Source organism: Camelus ferus, chromosome 25 (assembly GCF_009834535.1).
Source record: "Camelus ferus isolate YT-003-E chromosome 25, BCGSAC_Cfer_1.0, whole genome shotgun sequence".
In the NCBI taxonomy this organism is placed as follows: domain Eukaryota; kingdom Metazoa; phylum Chordata; class Mammalia; order Artiodactyla; family Camelidae; genus Camelus; species Camelus ferus.
This window is the reverse complement of record NC_045720.1, coordinates 12,226,035-12,242,344: the sequence shown is the minus strand read 5'-3', so window position 1 is coordinate 12,242,344 and position 16,310 is coordinate 12,226,035. Positions and strand designations below refer to the sequence as shown.

The following is a 16,310-nucleotide window of genomic DNA, read 5'->3' as shown; positions in this document are numbered from 1 at the left end:
CCTGGGTGTGAAATCCAGCCTGCACTCTGCTGGGCAAGCCCTCTGTTGGGCGTGGGGTGATTCACATCCAGAGGTTGGGTCTCCCTTTTCTAGTCCGTACCTAAAGGTGTCCTATGCGCTGGTGGTGTTAGACCTGCTACTTGATCCAGAACAGTTCCAGAATGTTATTCCAGTCATCCATTGCTGGTAACAAACCACCCCAAAACTTGGGAGGTAAACGATTCTGTGGGTCAGGAATTCAGAAAAAGGCAAGATAAGGATGCTGCTGTCTGCACTGTGATGTCTCGAGCCTCAGCTGGGATGAAGCAGGTGGCTGAGGCCCCAGACATCACAGTGGAGGGTTCACCCCCAACGTGGCTTCCTTTCTCACCTGCCTGGCACCTGGGCAGGCTTGGCTGCGTCTTTCATCTGAAGGGTCTACCTGGGGCCTCTGCAGCACAGAGTTCTCAGGTAGACACACTTCTTACCTGGCCACGCAAGGTTCCAACTGCAAGTGTCCTGCTGAACAAGGCAGAAGCTGCATGGTCTGCAATGACCCAACCTTGGAAGCCTCAGAGCAGTGCTTCCACTGTACCTGATGGGGCAAAGCAGCCACGAGCCTGTCCGGAGTCAAGACTCTGCCTCTCAATGGGAAGACTGGCAAAGAAGTTCCAGCTGTGATTTTAGAACTGTCACCGTGGTCTTCCGGGCTGGGCAGACAGGACGAAAGAAGGGCAGCCCTTATACCTAGACCACTGGCTCCCTCTGGGTTGGGGAACATCTGTTTCCAGGTTCTGGGCACCTCATTTTTTTGCCATCTGGAGGGTCTCACGGAAAGAGAGTATCTTAGGGAGCACTTCCAAGGAAGCAAACTCAAAGACCTCTCAGAGCCAGGCTGCTAACGTCAATGTGAGGTGGCAAGTGTTAGACAATAAGGAACGGTGAGGACTATGGCAAAGGAGACAGTGCATGCCTCACTCCCCAAGGAATCATCATCACTGCAATGATCCACAAATGGCTGCAGGCCGGATCTGGCCTAGGGGCTCCTGGTTTGTAACTCTTGACATTAAATGAAGGAATCATTGTCAGAGATGGATGGTGCCTCAGAGATCACCAAGGCCAAAGGTTTTTAAACTCTTTTCCTTTAAAGCAGTGGAAGCCTTTTCTCAAACAAGATCTTACAGAAGAAGCATGTTGTAGAACGCCTGAGGGAAACTGGAATGGGTAGCCCAGAATCCCATTTTGGCTTCCTGCTCTCCTCTTAAGGTACTGCCATGAAGCCTTGGAGTTCCAGGGAACCCAGTGGGGGAATCACCAGTTTAACATCTTCATGTAAAAAAGGAGAAAAGTGAGGCCCAAACTAGGGTAGTGACCTGACCAGTAGCTTCATACTGTGAACTAATGGCAAGGCCAGGCCTTGAACCCAGGTCTTTTTTTGACATGAAGACCTGTGACCTTTCTGCAGGCAATACAATGAGTCCCTTCCCCGTGCACAAAGCCTAACTGTGGAGAAAGTGTTTTCACCAGTATTAGCCACTCCATGCTGCCTTCTGTCTGTCCCCCAGTCCCTTCCCAGCCTAGAGGTGATCTTGGTGAGGGCAAGTGACTTGCCTTGTCAGCGATTAAGGGCTGGGCCAGGGGGAGGGAGGTGATTCCCCAGCCGGGGGGGTAGAGAGAGTTGGCCACTGTCCACGTACCCGAAGAGGAATTAAGGCAAAAGTGAACCAAGAGCCAGTGGACAGGTCAGCTCACAGATGAAAGATGTGACAAGGAACTCAGAAGAGTGTGAGGGGTGTTTCACCATCTCGTCCAAGGCAAGGGTGGAGCTGTGTTGGGCCCTGGATCCAGGAAATGCCCCACCTTCAGTCCCTGAGACCCTTCCAGTCTAGTCACCCTGACAAGTGCATGTAAACCCTGGACAGCCACCTGTGGAGACAAGGAGAGATTGTCCATGGTCTTCCAGGGCCATCTTTTCTGCGAAGTCAGCTCCGTTCCTTCCTTCCTCTCCTTGCCAAAGGATTCTCTCCCTTCCAGGCACTGGACTCTCTGCCCACTGCATCTGTCCCCAAATGTCCCTGGGGTGTGCTTACACAGAACCTGTACCTGCTGGGCTAGACCAAATTCCAGGTGCCCAGGACTGGGGAATCCTCTGTCCCAATGCCCAGAATCTGTTTCTAGGATCCAGGAGTCTCCTTCCTGGGTCTGTTTTCCCAAGGTGACCTGCTGTGTGCACTTCTAGGCCAGTGGGTGGTTGAGGAAGGGCCAAGGGCAGCACTACGTATGTGGAAGGAGCTTGCACAGCCAGGGTGTTGCCTAGAGGCCCCGCAGGGGGAGGGCTGGAGCTGGGGCGGGAAGGGAAGGGACCTCAGGTCACAGACTCCCATTTGTACTCCCGTCCAGGCTCCCCACAGATGTCAGAGGAAGGCCTGTGAGGATCTTAGGCTGACTGTTCTCTTAAAGGAAAAGAAATGCTTGAATAGATTTTCTCTTCACTGGGAGGCTGGGTGGTGTATAAGGCAGAAAGAGCCAGGCTTGAGGACATCCAGATGAAGGTTTCCATTCTGACTCGCCACTTCCAGCTGCATGATCTTAGACAAGCTCTGAGCCTTCTTGTGAATCTGTAAAATGGCGGTAATAACTATTTCATAAGAGTAGTTTGAACATTAAAGAAGAAAATAGGCAAGGTTGTAGCACACAGGGGAGGAACTCAGTAAACGTTCATTTCCACTTTTTGGAAACTTACAGTAAACACTAATATTGTTTTCCTTAAACATGTCCCAGTATTTTGTTTTTTTTGATTATTTGTTTAGAATTTAGAGTCAGGGAGCATAATGCATGCTGCGTGTGGCTGTGAAGCCTTGTGCACCATGAGGCAGGAAGGTGAGCACCGGGAGCCCTGGCTGCACTGAGAATTTTCCTGCGTTTTAGGATGGGGAGGATGCTCAGAACCTTTCTAATGGTGCTGCCAGGCACCTACCTGGGCATGAATGAAAATGAATCAAGCCTGAGCTCATCAGTAACCCAACCTTGTCCAGAAAAATCAATACAGGTTTCCCCACATTATGTAATATGTAATTTCCTGAGAACTTGGAGGTAAATCATTTTTTTTCCCCAGTTCAACATGTACTAAGCATCCGGTGTCAGCTCAGCATTGGCTGAGGCTACGAAGTACACACACACACACACACACACACATACACACACAATCAACCATGATTCTCACTTTCAAGATTCCTACATTTTTACCAAGCCACATCATAAATGCACCAAAGAAGCTTGCTAACGGCATCACGTGGTGGATCCTTTTATAATGCACAGAACCCTTTTAACACAGGAAGCATTACTTCCTAATTCACATCCTATTTACTTATGTATTTGTATTGGTCAGTTTGGATTTTCACGGTAAAGGCCTTTTTCAGCTCTGGCATATGGCAAGCCTATAATGAGTATTTATTGACTAAGTGAACATAGCTCAACATCAAGGCATACTTATATCTGATAATCACAGTTGTGCATGGGTAGATGACTGAGGACTTTTCATATATTTCCATAGGAACCTTGTGGCAGAGGAAAAATGGGCCTTTATTTTGCCCATTTCACAGGTGAGACAATTGAGGCCTATAAAGAGCAACTGTCTTCCTCAAATCAGTATCTGAAAAGTCTAATGGAAGTTCAGTCCAGACTTTGCCAGCAGGGAAAGCCCCAGTCATGAAACCAAGACAATTTTAGTTCACTTATCCCTTTGGCTAAGCTGCTCTCAGGCCAAGGGGACATGTCCATCCTCCCAGGCATCTAGGCTGGAGGCCCCCAAAGCTTCAGCCCCTTCTTTCTCCATATCCTATTGCCTACCAAGGCTAGACATTCAACTCTGAAATCTGTGCCCTATTCTCCAGTTCCCTGTCTCTGCCCAAATACCTGTGCTCCCTCCCTGCCTCTCATCTCAGGCTCTCCCTGTGGGTGACCCTCTGCCCTTGAGTATATTTATTTGGTTGACACTCACTAAGCCCCTCTTTTATAACAGACACTGGGCTGGGGACTGGAGACACACTGCTAAATAAGACATGGCCCCTGACCTCTGGAACACAGCTGAGTGGACAGTGCCATGAGAGAAAGCTAGATGCAGGACTTAACAGCACTTGGCAGGACATTTAGGTCTGACTGCAGTGCAGGGGGAATCTGGGTGGTGTTTTGAAGGATAAATAGGAGTTCATCAGATTGGCAGAGGGAGAGGAGAGAATTCCAGTGGGAGGAAAAGCACAGGTAAAAATGCAGAGGTGTTAAGTGGCAAGATGTGTTTCAGGCCCTACCAGGAGCTGTCATGGGTCATGTGCTTGTGAGGGGACAAGAAAGATGAGGCTGGAAAGGGAAGTAGGGCCAGGAAAGAGGGTATTTGGGTTTAATCTGAGGGTCCCTGCAAGGTTTTTAGGCCAGGACCTAATGTGATCAAATTCAAATTTTAGGAAAAGTACCCTGATAGCTGTGTGGTGAATGGATTGAGGAGCTGGACACATTTTGTTCTGTGCACCATTCATCTCCAGCACTGAGTAGATGCACTGGCAGAGTAGATGCTCAGTGTACGTTGAAGGAATAAGTGAGTGATCCAGTTAGGAGCTTACTGCAGAAATCCAGAAGAAGGTTCGGAACCCAGGTTATGAGCGTGGAGAGGAGTGGATGGACGTGGGAAAGGCACAGGGTTTGTAGCAGTCAGGAAAACGGAACCCAGGCCAGGAGGTTCAGTGGAAAGAATTAAAGTGGGGAACTAATTACGAAGGTATTAGAAGAGCAAAAACAAAAATAGAACAAAACAATATGGGATGGGGGCAGCCCAGAGATTGGCAACACCAGGAAGCCGTTGCCACCTTAGGGCTGGAGGAACAAAAATGACATCACTTGATCCCAGGAGCAGGAGTCTTGAGAGTGAGTTAGAACCATGAGGAGGGTGGGGACACCACAGCTGGGTACCCCAGGATGCAGACTCAGAGATGGAGATTAGTGTGCAGGAGGATTATTAGGGAACGGGGAGGGGAGGTGAGGGGAGGGAAGGAACAGGGCTGGGCAGAGAGAAGAGCAGGGCCAGATACCATCTCAATGAAGAACTCAGCTGCCCCTTAAATGGGCCAGGCTGAAGCTGGGATGCCCTTCAGAGCTGGCCTACATTAGGGCAAGGAGGCCAGATCTGTGTACTCCACAACCACCTGTTATGGACAGGGACCTCCTGGGAAGGAAGGGGGAACTTGGGTGAGACAGTCCTTCCTAGTCAAGGCCATTTCCAAAATGGGCTCTCAAAAGGCACTCTCAGCTGCCCAGGAGTGGAGGGTGGGGTGGGTGTGGGTGTGGGTGTGGTGGGCGTGGGTTGGTGGATAAATCCTTCAGTCCTATAGGGGGATCTGGTAACACGTGGCAACAGCCAGACAGAGGCGCTGGCCAGCAGGGGCTGAAGCCACAGAGGAGGTGCAGTCAGTGCCAAAGCAGCACCTTCCTCAGTGCCAAAGCAGCACCTTCCTATCACACTCCAGGGCCAATCTCTGGGCAAAATGGGCTGGAAGCCTGTGGGCAAGGGAGCCAGAAAAATAGTCTGCAAGGGTTAGGGCTAGGGTCCCCAAGGAGCCGAGGAGGGGAGGGCAGGGGATGGCTCTGAGAGCTAGCAGGTCTAGGACAGACCCAGTGACCCACTGGCTGTGGGGTATAGGAAAAAGGCGGATTCAAGGGGAAATGGGATTCTAGCCCCGGGGATGGGGGCCTTTCTCTCAGAAGAGTCAGTGAAGGAGGTGCACACCTTGGCGGAAGATGTTGATGGCCCAAGCTGACTTTGCCACCCAAGTGCTGGTGCCCAGCTGGCAGCTCAGTGGATCTTAAATACTGGCACAAAATAAACTGGAAAGAAGGAAGACCTCCGGTGGGCTGTCTCCTGATTGCAGGACCAAGTGCAACCTCCTCAGCAGGCAACAGGGCCCTCGGCATTTTCCCCAATACCCTCAGCTCCAACCTATTTAAGCCAACCCTACCCTTCCCCACACCCCTGCCTCACCTTCCCTGCCCCTCCCCACCCATCTCCTCCCAGCAACTAGTTTACCATCCCACACGTTCCCACCCCCAACTCCACACAGGTCAAGTGCCTTCCAGATGGAATCCTCCCGAACTCTTTTCTCTCTGCAAGTTGTAATCTCTCCTTTTGAGTCCCCACGAGCGTTTAAGAGCGTGAATGCTCCACTATTTAGTAGCGGTTTGACCGCTGAAAGTAACTTAATCTTCGCAGTTTCTTCCTCTGTGAAAAGGGGCAAAAAATAACCCCACAGGGCGGCTATGTAACTGCCATGAATACGGGTAAAGTGCTAACAGTGCCTGGCACGTTACAGACCTCAGTTAATGTTAGCTATTATTATTATTTTAATTTTCATCTTCTAATCCCAAGCGTCCAGCTCTTAGTAGGTGCTTAATTAGTGTTTTTGTTGAATGAATGGAGATTTTACATAGAAGAGGATTTATCCTTGGGGCTCGACCTGGTTTTAGAAAATGAAGTTTTTAGCAGACGTGCAGAAGGGACTCTCTGATAATAGTTATCTATGTTGGGTGTCCAGGGACTCCAAAATTGACCTGGTTCTCGAAAGAAAGAAAAAAGGCAGATTCTAGGGTGTTTTTTCAGGGAGCTTTGTACGGGGTCTGACACATTTCGAGTTCACCCAAATCACGTTGCACGAGTGAACGCACACGCCCTGGCAGGGTTGCTCAGGTCTAGGCAGGATCACTGTCGGTGGCCGGAATGACTTCCACTCCGCTACTTGGCCACCAAGGAACCGGGCTGGCCCTGGGGCCCCTGACCCTGATGCGCATGTGGAGGCCGGGGAGGGGACAGGAATCTGGCGGCAGCCACGTGGGCCCCTTCCGCCCTCTCCCCACATCCTTTGTTTCCCACCGGCCCCGGCTCAGGAAGCTCTTTCTGCGAGTCACCGCGAAGGGGCGGCCCGGGAGCCTGGAGAAGCTATTTCCGTGCAATCTGGGCGGGCGGCAGGCGCGGGAGGGGCGTGGAGGTGGAGGCAGCGCAGAAGGCCCAGTGTTTGCTTTTATTTCATCCAACAGAAGGTTCTATTTGTGGAAGCGAACAGACGCTGGGGATTAGAACTGGGAGGGGGCAGGAAAAGGAAAAAAAAAGCCACATCCACTACCACGCATAGGTCTTCCCCGGAACTACCGCGTGGGGGTGAATGAGTGATTCTGGAATTCATCACCTTCTTTCTCCTCCCTTCCTCCGGCTACCACCGGGCCTCCGCGACGCCGACGGCTCCAACCGGAGGTCCCAAGGCGCTGGGCGGTGGGGGGAATCCCCCGGGCAAAAGGCGTCACCGCTCGCCTGCAGCGAGCGGCGGGTGCAGAGAGCTGCGGTGCGCGCGCCCGCAGTCCATTGTGCTCGGTGTGAATGGGGAGCGCGCACCAATCAGCGGTCGCTTCGCCCCCCTCGGGCCCTCCCCTCCCGCCCACTTCCCCGGGACCCTGACGTCACGGGAACTTTTCCTCCGCCCCCTCCTCCGGCTCCTCGCGCAGAGCCCGCGGCCTGCCGGAGGGCGCGCGCCGCCTCCTGCCTTGCCTAGCCTGGGGGGCGTGTGCGCGCGCCCCAGCCCTCTCGGGACACACCACCTGCTCCAGAGCGCGCGCGGCCGGGAGCATCCCCGGCCCTAGGGCCACCCCTTCGCCCCCGCTGGCCCAGCTCTACCTTCCCTCCCCCCGGCCTCCCCCCTCCGCCCCGGTGACTGCTCGCCTGGCGGCAGGGCCTGAGTCGTCGCAGCCACCTCATTGCACAACCCGGCTTCCCAACTGTTTACACAGCCCGGCCTGTGAGTGTGTGTGTGTATACAGCGTGAGTCACCGGGAGGCGGAGGAGGTGGAGGAAAAGGAGAAGGAGGAGTGCACTGGCCGGGATCGGTGCGGCGCACACACTCACTCACTCACACTCAGTCACTCTCTCTGAGCGCGTCTCGCTCGCGCACACTCACGCCGGGAGCCCAGGAGCGCGCAGGATCCCGAGCGCCAAGGAAAAGTTGCTGCGGCTTTCGCTCCGAGACTTATTGTTTTGGGAAGTGCATTTGCTCTGTGGCTCCAGCGAGCCTGCGGAATCCTGTGCTTGTGGCTCGGGACCTCGGGAACGCCGGCCGCCGCCGTCTCTGCCTCCCGGACTGTCGGCGGCCTCGACAACAATAGCAGCGGCCGCCCTCTGTGAGGCGTCCCGAGCCTGTACCCGCTAGGGTCCCGGGACCCGAGCGGGGCCTCCGTCCCCCGGACGCAGGCCAGCGTGGTCCCCGCGTGCACCGCGAGCGCCCGGGAGCGGCTCTAGCTTTGCCCCCGTGGGGGCCGAACCAAGCTCCGTCTGCAAACTCCATCCCGCGGGCTGGAATAAGTCGCGGCGCCGGCGCCGACCCCGTCGCGCCTTCCCGCGGATCCGAGGACTTACAAAGCCAGGGCCGTCTGGCCCGGGACGGGATGCGGGTCGGTCCGGTGCGCTCTGCCATGAGCGGCGTCTCGCAGCCCCGCGCCCCGGCCTTGCTGCTCCCCGCCGGCCGCGGCGCCCCTGCCAAACGCCTGCTGGACGCGGACGACGCGGCGGCCGTGGCGGCCAAGTGCCCACGTCTCTCCGAGTGCTCGAGCCCCCCAGACTACCTCAGCCCCCCTGGCTCTCCCTGCAGTCCGCAGCCTCCGCCCGCCGCGCCGGGGACAGGCGGCGGCTCCGGGAGCGCGCCAGGGCCCAGCCGCATCGCCGACTACCTGCTGCTGCCTCTAGCCGAGCGCGAGCATGTGTCCCGGGCGCTGTGCATCCATACGGGCCGCGAGCTGCGCTGCAAGGTAGGCACCTGGGAGCTGGGACCCGGCGGGGGTCGCAGGGTGGGGGGACACGGTGGCAGGCAAAGGCGTTTGGGATCTCGCCCGCCGGTGCCCAGGAGACGAAGGTGCCACCAGCGCTTGGGCTTGGGGCAAGGTGAATAAGTGGGTTGGAGCCCGATGAGGCAGCTTTTGACCAGGATCACCCTGCTGGGGATTGAAGGCTTTCGGATGGAGTGGTTAATGGGGTTAATAATGGGGGCTCAGCGGTCAAGAGGAAGTGCGGTTTTCTATTGCTTTATATCTACAGTATTTCCTTAGCGCCCAGATTAGCGCGTGGCGTTCCATATAAGTTGTGGAATTGAAATGGATTCCAGGGCCATGCCATTCCCCTTTTCTCATTCTCCTCGCTCCCCCCGCCCGTTGTTCTGGAAGGACGCCCTGCAGTGGGTGCCTCCTTGGAGCTTGGAGCAGCTGGCAGCTCTCTTGCGGAGGCTGCGAGGCACCCGGGCTCAGCCGTGGGTGGTAAGAGGGCAAGAAGTCCGTTGTCGGGCTCGGGTCTTGGGGATTCCCGCTGGAACTCGCTCTGGGACGGGAACCCTGTCCTCAGAGAACAGTCTGAGGGGGTCTTCCAGCATGGGGCGGGGTGGGGTGGGGATTTGTCCGGTGTAGAAATGTTGGAAAGCCCTCCCCGGCTAGGAACCTTCACTTCCATTCATGTCTTGATTTTCAGGCCAGTGATTTTCTTTTGAACATAAGGGATTCCATCCAGGAGGAGATACAACTCCTGGAAACAGAATCCTCCGTGCGCTCTTCCAGCGCCCATAGACGCAGAACATTCTCACAGTCCATCCGCCCTTTGCGAACTGGACACCCCTGCCTCTGACATTCCTGAGAACCCTCTGGGCTGCTCTTTTTCACCCGAAAGATAGGGTCACCTCTCAGTTAAAGTCGCTCTCGGGTTTTCCGCGACTCACCTGACGGCCCCCCCCCCCCCCCCAACCCCGGCCAACCTCCCCGTCCCTGGGCTCGTTGCTGCCACCTACTGTCCTACCTGAATGAAATTTCAAATGCAAGTTCAAGCCCCGTTTAAAGGGAGGGGGGAAAATCTTTTCTTCTGGGTCGCTGGTGCCAAAAGCTGTTTTGGGAAGAGAATGAGTGTGGGCTAGGGTGGGAAGAGGGGGGCTGCAGAGAAGTTTTTCCGAGCTGGTGCCAGGGCAGCCAGTCCTCTTCAGAGGTGGGGTGGGTCTGGCCATTGTGCAACCCCTTCCAGTTCCTCTGAGCAGATAATAGCTGAATCCAGATGGTGACAGCCCGTGTGTCACCGTTTCCAGTTGAGTCTAGGATATGAGTAACCGGACTAAACAAAAGGCCCTTAAAGAGCCCAGCCAGCTTCTTAGAGGAGATGCTACTCAATTCCTGGATGAAGGTGGGGGTGGGAGTTAGCTGGGGGGGGGGGGGAATAAATAAACAAATGATAAAACCCCGGAGAGGATCCCATATCCCTCCTGTGGGAATTTTAACTCAAGACTGCTCGTACCTGAGTCAGCCTAGGCAGGTTGCTTAGGGCTGTGTTCACAATTTCTCTTGCGGAGTCATCTGTTCCTTCTGACTAATGACAGAGCTGCATGTTCTCCAGTCCCTGCTTGCACTTGGAGGCTGCAGTCACCACATTCTGTGCTCTCTCTGATCTGCAGTCAGCCATGCATTTCCAGGGGCAGCTCCTGGAGATCCCAAGGGGACCTCTGTCAGCCACTGTGCACAGCATCACCTGCCAACAAGGAAGGCCCACAGAGGGTGGGGACTTAGGAGCTTAGCTCTCTGAAGCTGGTGGCCTCATGGAAGGCCAGACACAAAAGACTTCTTTCAAACCATCCATATGGTAGGTCTTCAGATATTTGCTTGCCCAGAGCCCTAGATGTTATTGGGTTGGGGTGTTAGGGGTAGCCGGGGTGCATAAGGTGGGGCTGCAGAGCTAAGCGGGGGAGTAAATGAATGGAAATTTACTTTCACCCAAAGCCCAAAGACTGAGAACTGCAGCCCAGCCCAGGATCTGGGAGGCAGCCTCTGCTTTTCTAGCCTCCTAAGTGGGTCACCTTCTCTCTGCAGGTGTTTCCCATTAAACACTACCAGGACAAAATCCGGCCTTACATCCAGCTGCCATCACACAGGAACATCACTGGCATCGTGGAAGTGATCCTTGGGGAAACCAAGGCCTATGTCTTCTTTGAGAAGGACTTTGGGGACATGCACTCCTATGTGCGCAGCCGGAAGAGGCTGCGGGAAGAGGAGGCCGCCCGCCTCTTCAAGCAGATCGTCTCCGCCGTTGCCCACTGCCACCAGTCGGCCATCGTGCTGGGGGACCTGAAGCTTAGGAAATTTGTCTTCTCCACGGAGGAGAGGTGAGGGCCCTCCACAGCTCCTACTATGCACTTTTGAAATCAAAACAAAGGTGCACATTGAGCAGTTAGGTGCAGTGTGTTGGTTTACAAGCAACACCAAGGGCTCAGTTGTCCCAGAGTTAGCAGTTAGAAGTCCTCTCCCGAGGAGCCAAAGCCAAGGTTGGTTATTCTGCACCCTTGTGGATGTGGCCTGGGGACACCTTGGTGTGTCTGGGGGATGTCACGTGATGACCGGATGTTCTTGCCACTTCCACCCCGGGATCAGGTTTATTCCCATTGTATTCAGAAAGGTCATTCCTGGGATACAAATGTCAGCTTGCCCTTCACAATATCGATTCCCAGAGGACATCATCAAATCTTTGTACTGAGTGGGTTTTTTTTTTTTTTTGTACCTAGTAAGTATCACAGAGCTAGTCAGACTGTTGTATTTGCACAGTTTCACCTGCTTCTTCATATCACACTCCTGTTCTATGTCAGGCTTGACCCCAATATTTTCTCCACATTCCCCAGTAACGTTTTAGACATCTTGTTTGGATCCATCTTCAGAAAACAGCCACGTTGAATGATAAATGGAGGTTGGCTAGAATTGGTTGCTAAGTATAGGTCATGGCTTACCTCAGAAAGAACAAGATAAGCTTGATAAGACAATAATGAGACATTAAGATTCAGAGTTGAGGTTTCAGGCAAGAGAATTCAGGAAGCTGCAGGAGATAAACCTTACCTGATTTTAAGAGGTGGGCCACATCCCTCGTGGAAAGATTAAAAGCCATACCCTTGTAGACATGCAGAGGTGGATGTGTGTTATTTTGTTAAAGCCATTCATGCAGAGCTCACCCCACCTGTGCCTTTTTTTACCCTTAACCCCAGATACTATGAAAAAGTTCAAGGCTGAGTTGCTATAAAGCATGGCTTTTCTTTGCATCTGACCTTGCAGTCATTATTGGAACATTACTGATTAGCAAAGAAAAGCAAAGTGTTGGCAATGAAGAAGTTTCCAATTCCTGGAACACGCTCTTTTGATAGGGTGATGTATTTTCTGAAACATGCCTTGCACACCTCCTCGCTTACTTTTGAAATCCGCATTGCACAGGCAAATGTCATGTGCATGGCATTTGGCAACCCGAGGGTTAAGCAATGGCAGGCTGACGCTATTCGTGTAACTAGCACAGGTGCAGGGTTTTAGTACTACAGGAGCCAATCAGCAGCGGACAGTGTGGGTTGAGTCATATTTTCCGTTTACAGAACCAATGGGTATTTTACATAACGACGGGAGGTCAGGCTGAGGACATACCGAAGTTAGCACATGTATACTACACTCCAGGGAACAGGAAGGCAGGAAGAAAAAAAAAAAACAACTAGACCTTTGAGAGGAAAAGGAATTGACCCAGTAGCCAGTACCAAATGTTTGCGTTTAACTTCACAACAAGTGACTTACTGAAACAGGGCTATTTAAGAGAACCTAGGAGGATCACAAGTGGCCACCAGATTTTGGAGGTTCCCCACATGGCTCTGGGCTTTGGGGGATCCAAGAGAATTGAGTGGCTGGTTCTGAAAAAGGAGGCACCTGCAGCTTCATCAGAGAGGCTTGGCTAAAGATTTTTCGAACTTTAGATACTACCTGAACAGATAAACCCCAACCTGAGTAAATGTGCTCAGATGTTCATGTGCCATCCTAGGGCATGTGTGTGTGCATGCATGCATGTGGGCGTTTTAGGGCTCCTGTATATTTCAGATCCATCGGCCGCTTCTCTTTGTCTTCTCTGTCCAGGCTAAGCATTCTTTGCAATTGAACATCCCCATAAATGTAATTAACATCCTTGTATGTTTCCCATCACAGTCATCGTGGCTTGGACTCAGGTGGACAGTTCCCTCTGTGTGTATATCTCAATATGAACAGGGGTGCTGACAACCTGTGCGTGAAAACAGTAACCTTGGGCTCCGTGTTCTGGCGTATTCTGTGATGCAAAGCGTGGGTCCAAGTAGCCCTGGCAGCCGGTGGCATGATAAGAGATAAGATCAGCTTGTTGGGTGCGCAGGCTCTCCCTGAAGAAGTAGGATTAACTGCTCTTCCCTGATAACTTTTGGAGGAATGTCAGCATTCCCCTGAGACAGGCTCCCACTGCTGCAACGTGAACTTTGTCAATTGGGTAACCCCTGTTAGAATATCTCTTATAAGCTCTAGCATAATGAATAGTATTTGGGGCTTTGCATCACACCCTCCGCCCCAGGCGCTCTCTCAATACTTTGTGAACGTTTATTGCAGTTCATATTGGTTTGTGAAATCCTGAGTCCTCCTGGGTGGTTGCAAGGCACTGCTTACTGGTTGAAGGGGTAACTGGCATTCCTTGGGCCTTTGCAATGAGTGCCTGTGGGCGCTGTTATCGGACGGGCCTTGTTTCTTATAGCAGCTGACCTGGAAGTCATGGCTTGTTTCCTCTCTCCTACAGAACCCAGCTCAGACTGGAAAGCCTAGAAGATACACACATAATTAAGGGAGAAGATGATGCTTTGTCAGACAAACACGGCTGCCCAGCCTACGTGAGCCCCGAGATTCTGAACACCACGGGGACCTACTCCGGGAAGGCAGCGGACGTTTGGAGCCTTGGAGTGATGCTCTACACCCTTTTGGTGGGACGCTACCCCTTCCATGACTCAGACCCCAGTGCCCTTTTCACCAAAATCCGACGTGGACAGTTCTGCATTCCTGAGCACATTTCCCCCAAAGCCAGGTGCCTCATCCGCAGCCTCCTGAGACGGGAGCCTTCTGAGAGACTCACTGCTCCGGAGATCTTACTCCATCCCTGGTTTGAGTCCGTCTTGGAACCTGGGTACGTTGACTCAGAAATAGGAACCTCCGACCAGATTGTTCCAGAGTACCAGGAGGACAGTGACATCAGTTCCTTCTTCTGCTAATCCCCAAACCTCAGAAACCTCATAATTCTCACACATGGCATTTATTTCCACTTCTAAAGATGGACAGGCCTTTTGGCGTGGGGCCAACCAGACTTGTGATGGCGTAAAGACTGTAGCTGCTGAACTCAACATGGTGCCCCCCTCTTATATGTCCTGACAAGTGACTGGGGAGGTGAGCAGTGCACACTCTGACTGGCTGCCCTGCAGAGCTGTTGCCCTCAAGGAAACTTCGCCGACCATCCCTTTGCCAGATTCGGGGGTTCCGCGTCTTTTAGAGGTGGCAACGAGGATGGACATCCTGCAGTATGTGATCAAGTGAAATGAACTTGAACATTCTACAGGGAGAGGAAATGAATCGCACAATGGCGTTTTGGGCAATAACCATATTTTTAACAGGGTGACAAATCATTTGGGCCAATAAACCTGCTGTCTTCGAACTTGTCTTTGGTAGCCAGACTCTTGCTACCCCAGCTTCTCTGCTTGGAAAGTTTTTTTTTCCTGGTTTGGTTTAATGCTCTCCCTTTCTTCGTATTTTTGGAGCAGACTGTTCCGGGGGCATAGGAATCTGCCTGAACCATGAACCCAGAATCTCTCCTCCATTTTCTGCCAAGACCCCATTTGCACTAATGCCTTCTTTCTGACCCTGAAACTCACTCCCCTTATCACCTCCCACCACTTTAAAAGCACTTAGCAGCTAACCGTGGAAAAGTATCACAAAAGATTCAGACTCCTGGCTACTTCAGAACTCTGAGCTCAGACAGAGACTAGAGATTTTTAAAAAGAATTCGAACACTTGGAAACTGTTAGCTTTTTTGGTTCCCCTCAAATATGCTAGGATTTATCCTTTACTTTTTTCCCCAAGACCATCTCAGGGTGGAACATTTTGTCTAGGAGGAGAAAGATAAGGAGCCTCCCCACTCCCCTGCCCAAGGGCAAATGTTAAACATCTTTGTGCTTCAGAGAAAGTGAATTTTGGATAGTCTTAGACCAACTTCCAGAATTATACTTTAACACCCCCTCCCACCGTGGATATGGTCTGCAGTTTTACATGTTTCAGACACGCTGTGGTTTATGAAGACATCTGTACCACCGGTATCTGCAGTGAAATAGCAAGTCCAAATCTTTAAAATCAGAAGGGACTTTAAAAGTCATCCAGTCCAACTTCTTTCCTTTTTCTGCCACCTACTAATGCAGAGATTTCCCCCCCCCCCGCCCCCTTCAGCTTCTTTCACAGGTAGGACTCCAGCCTCTATTTGAATGCTTCCAGAGATGGGAACTCACTACCTATAAAAGATAGAGCTTAACAGAGAAACTGTAGCTTGCATTAAAAAATACGAGTACAGATGAAGTATCAGTAAACGTCTCAGACAGTCCTGAAACCAGGTGGTTAAACGGGTAAACCAAACATACTGTATTTTGAGAAATGGCACACACACACACACAAAAAAAAAACAACAGGCAGTCACCTTTAAGGGCTACGCCTAGGCAAACTACTAACATGCATTGTGAGAATACCGTGTATACCTCACGCACCGTGTACTTTGTATATATATTGTACCTTTTATACATATGTCCGATATTTTTTGTTGTTTTGGCTCTGACACTTGTTTTGTTGTTTGTGTCTGTCTGAATAACCTGCGTGTCTAAGACCACGTGAAATGTGAATGATCATTGGCAATATTACCTTGACAGAATCATGGGACTCAGAGAAGAGGGAGGGCAGAGGCCTCTGCCGCACTAATGCTCTCGTGGTTGCTTGAACGTTGTATCTGTGATACATTAGCTGGCTGAGGACTCTGGGCTGGCTGGGGCTTCGAAACACTAGATCCTTTCTGTACATACGTGTGTGTGTATATATGTGTGTGTATATATATATATATATATATGTGAGACAGCCGTTTCTGACTTGTAGAGAAATTTTAATAAATCTGGTTTCGTAAATAGTTGCAGTGACTTTCTTTGGAGTCCAATCCGCCTTGGCCTGGTGTAGTTTGATGCTGAGGATGCAAAGGTCTCTGGCCTCGGGGCCTGGAATCTCCAGGGGAAGATGCAGAAGTAAGCAGATGGTGGTTATTATATAGGACCTGTGACAGAGCCTAGCCCATGCACTTCCCAATGAAGTGGGCAAATTTATTTTGATGGGTGAAACCAATTTGGAGAAATGAGGTTGGTGAGGGCTGCGGGTTGAATTTAGAGTCGAGAAACATT

At 52.0% G+C, this 16,310-nt stretch overlaps 1 protein-coding gene across 1 annotated transcript; it reads left to right on the top strand.

Annotated features, from left to right (window-relative positions):
• Positions 1–7,516: 7,516 nt before the first annotated feature.
• On the top strand, positions 7,517–16,043 carry TRIB1 (tribbles pseudokinase 1). The gene is made up of 3 exons (XM_032467651.1): positions 7,517–8,811; positions 10,897–11,189; positions 13,637–16,043. The coding sequence occupies exons 1-3, from the start codon at positions 8,452–8,454 to the stop codon at positions 14,100–14,102; spliced, it is 1,119 nt and encodes a 372-aa protein (XP_032323542.1). The 5' UTR covers positions 7,517–8,451; the 3' UTR covers positions 14,103–16,043.
• The last annotated feature ends 267 nt before the right edge of the window (positions 16,044–16,310 follow it).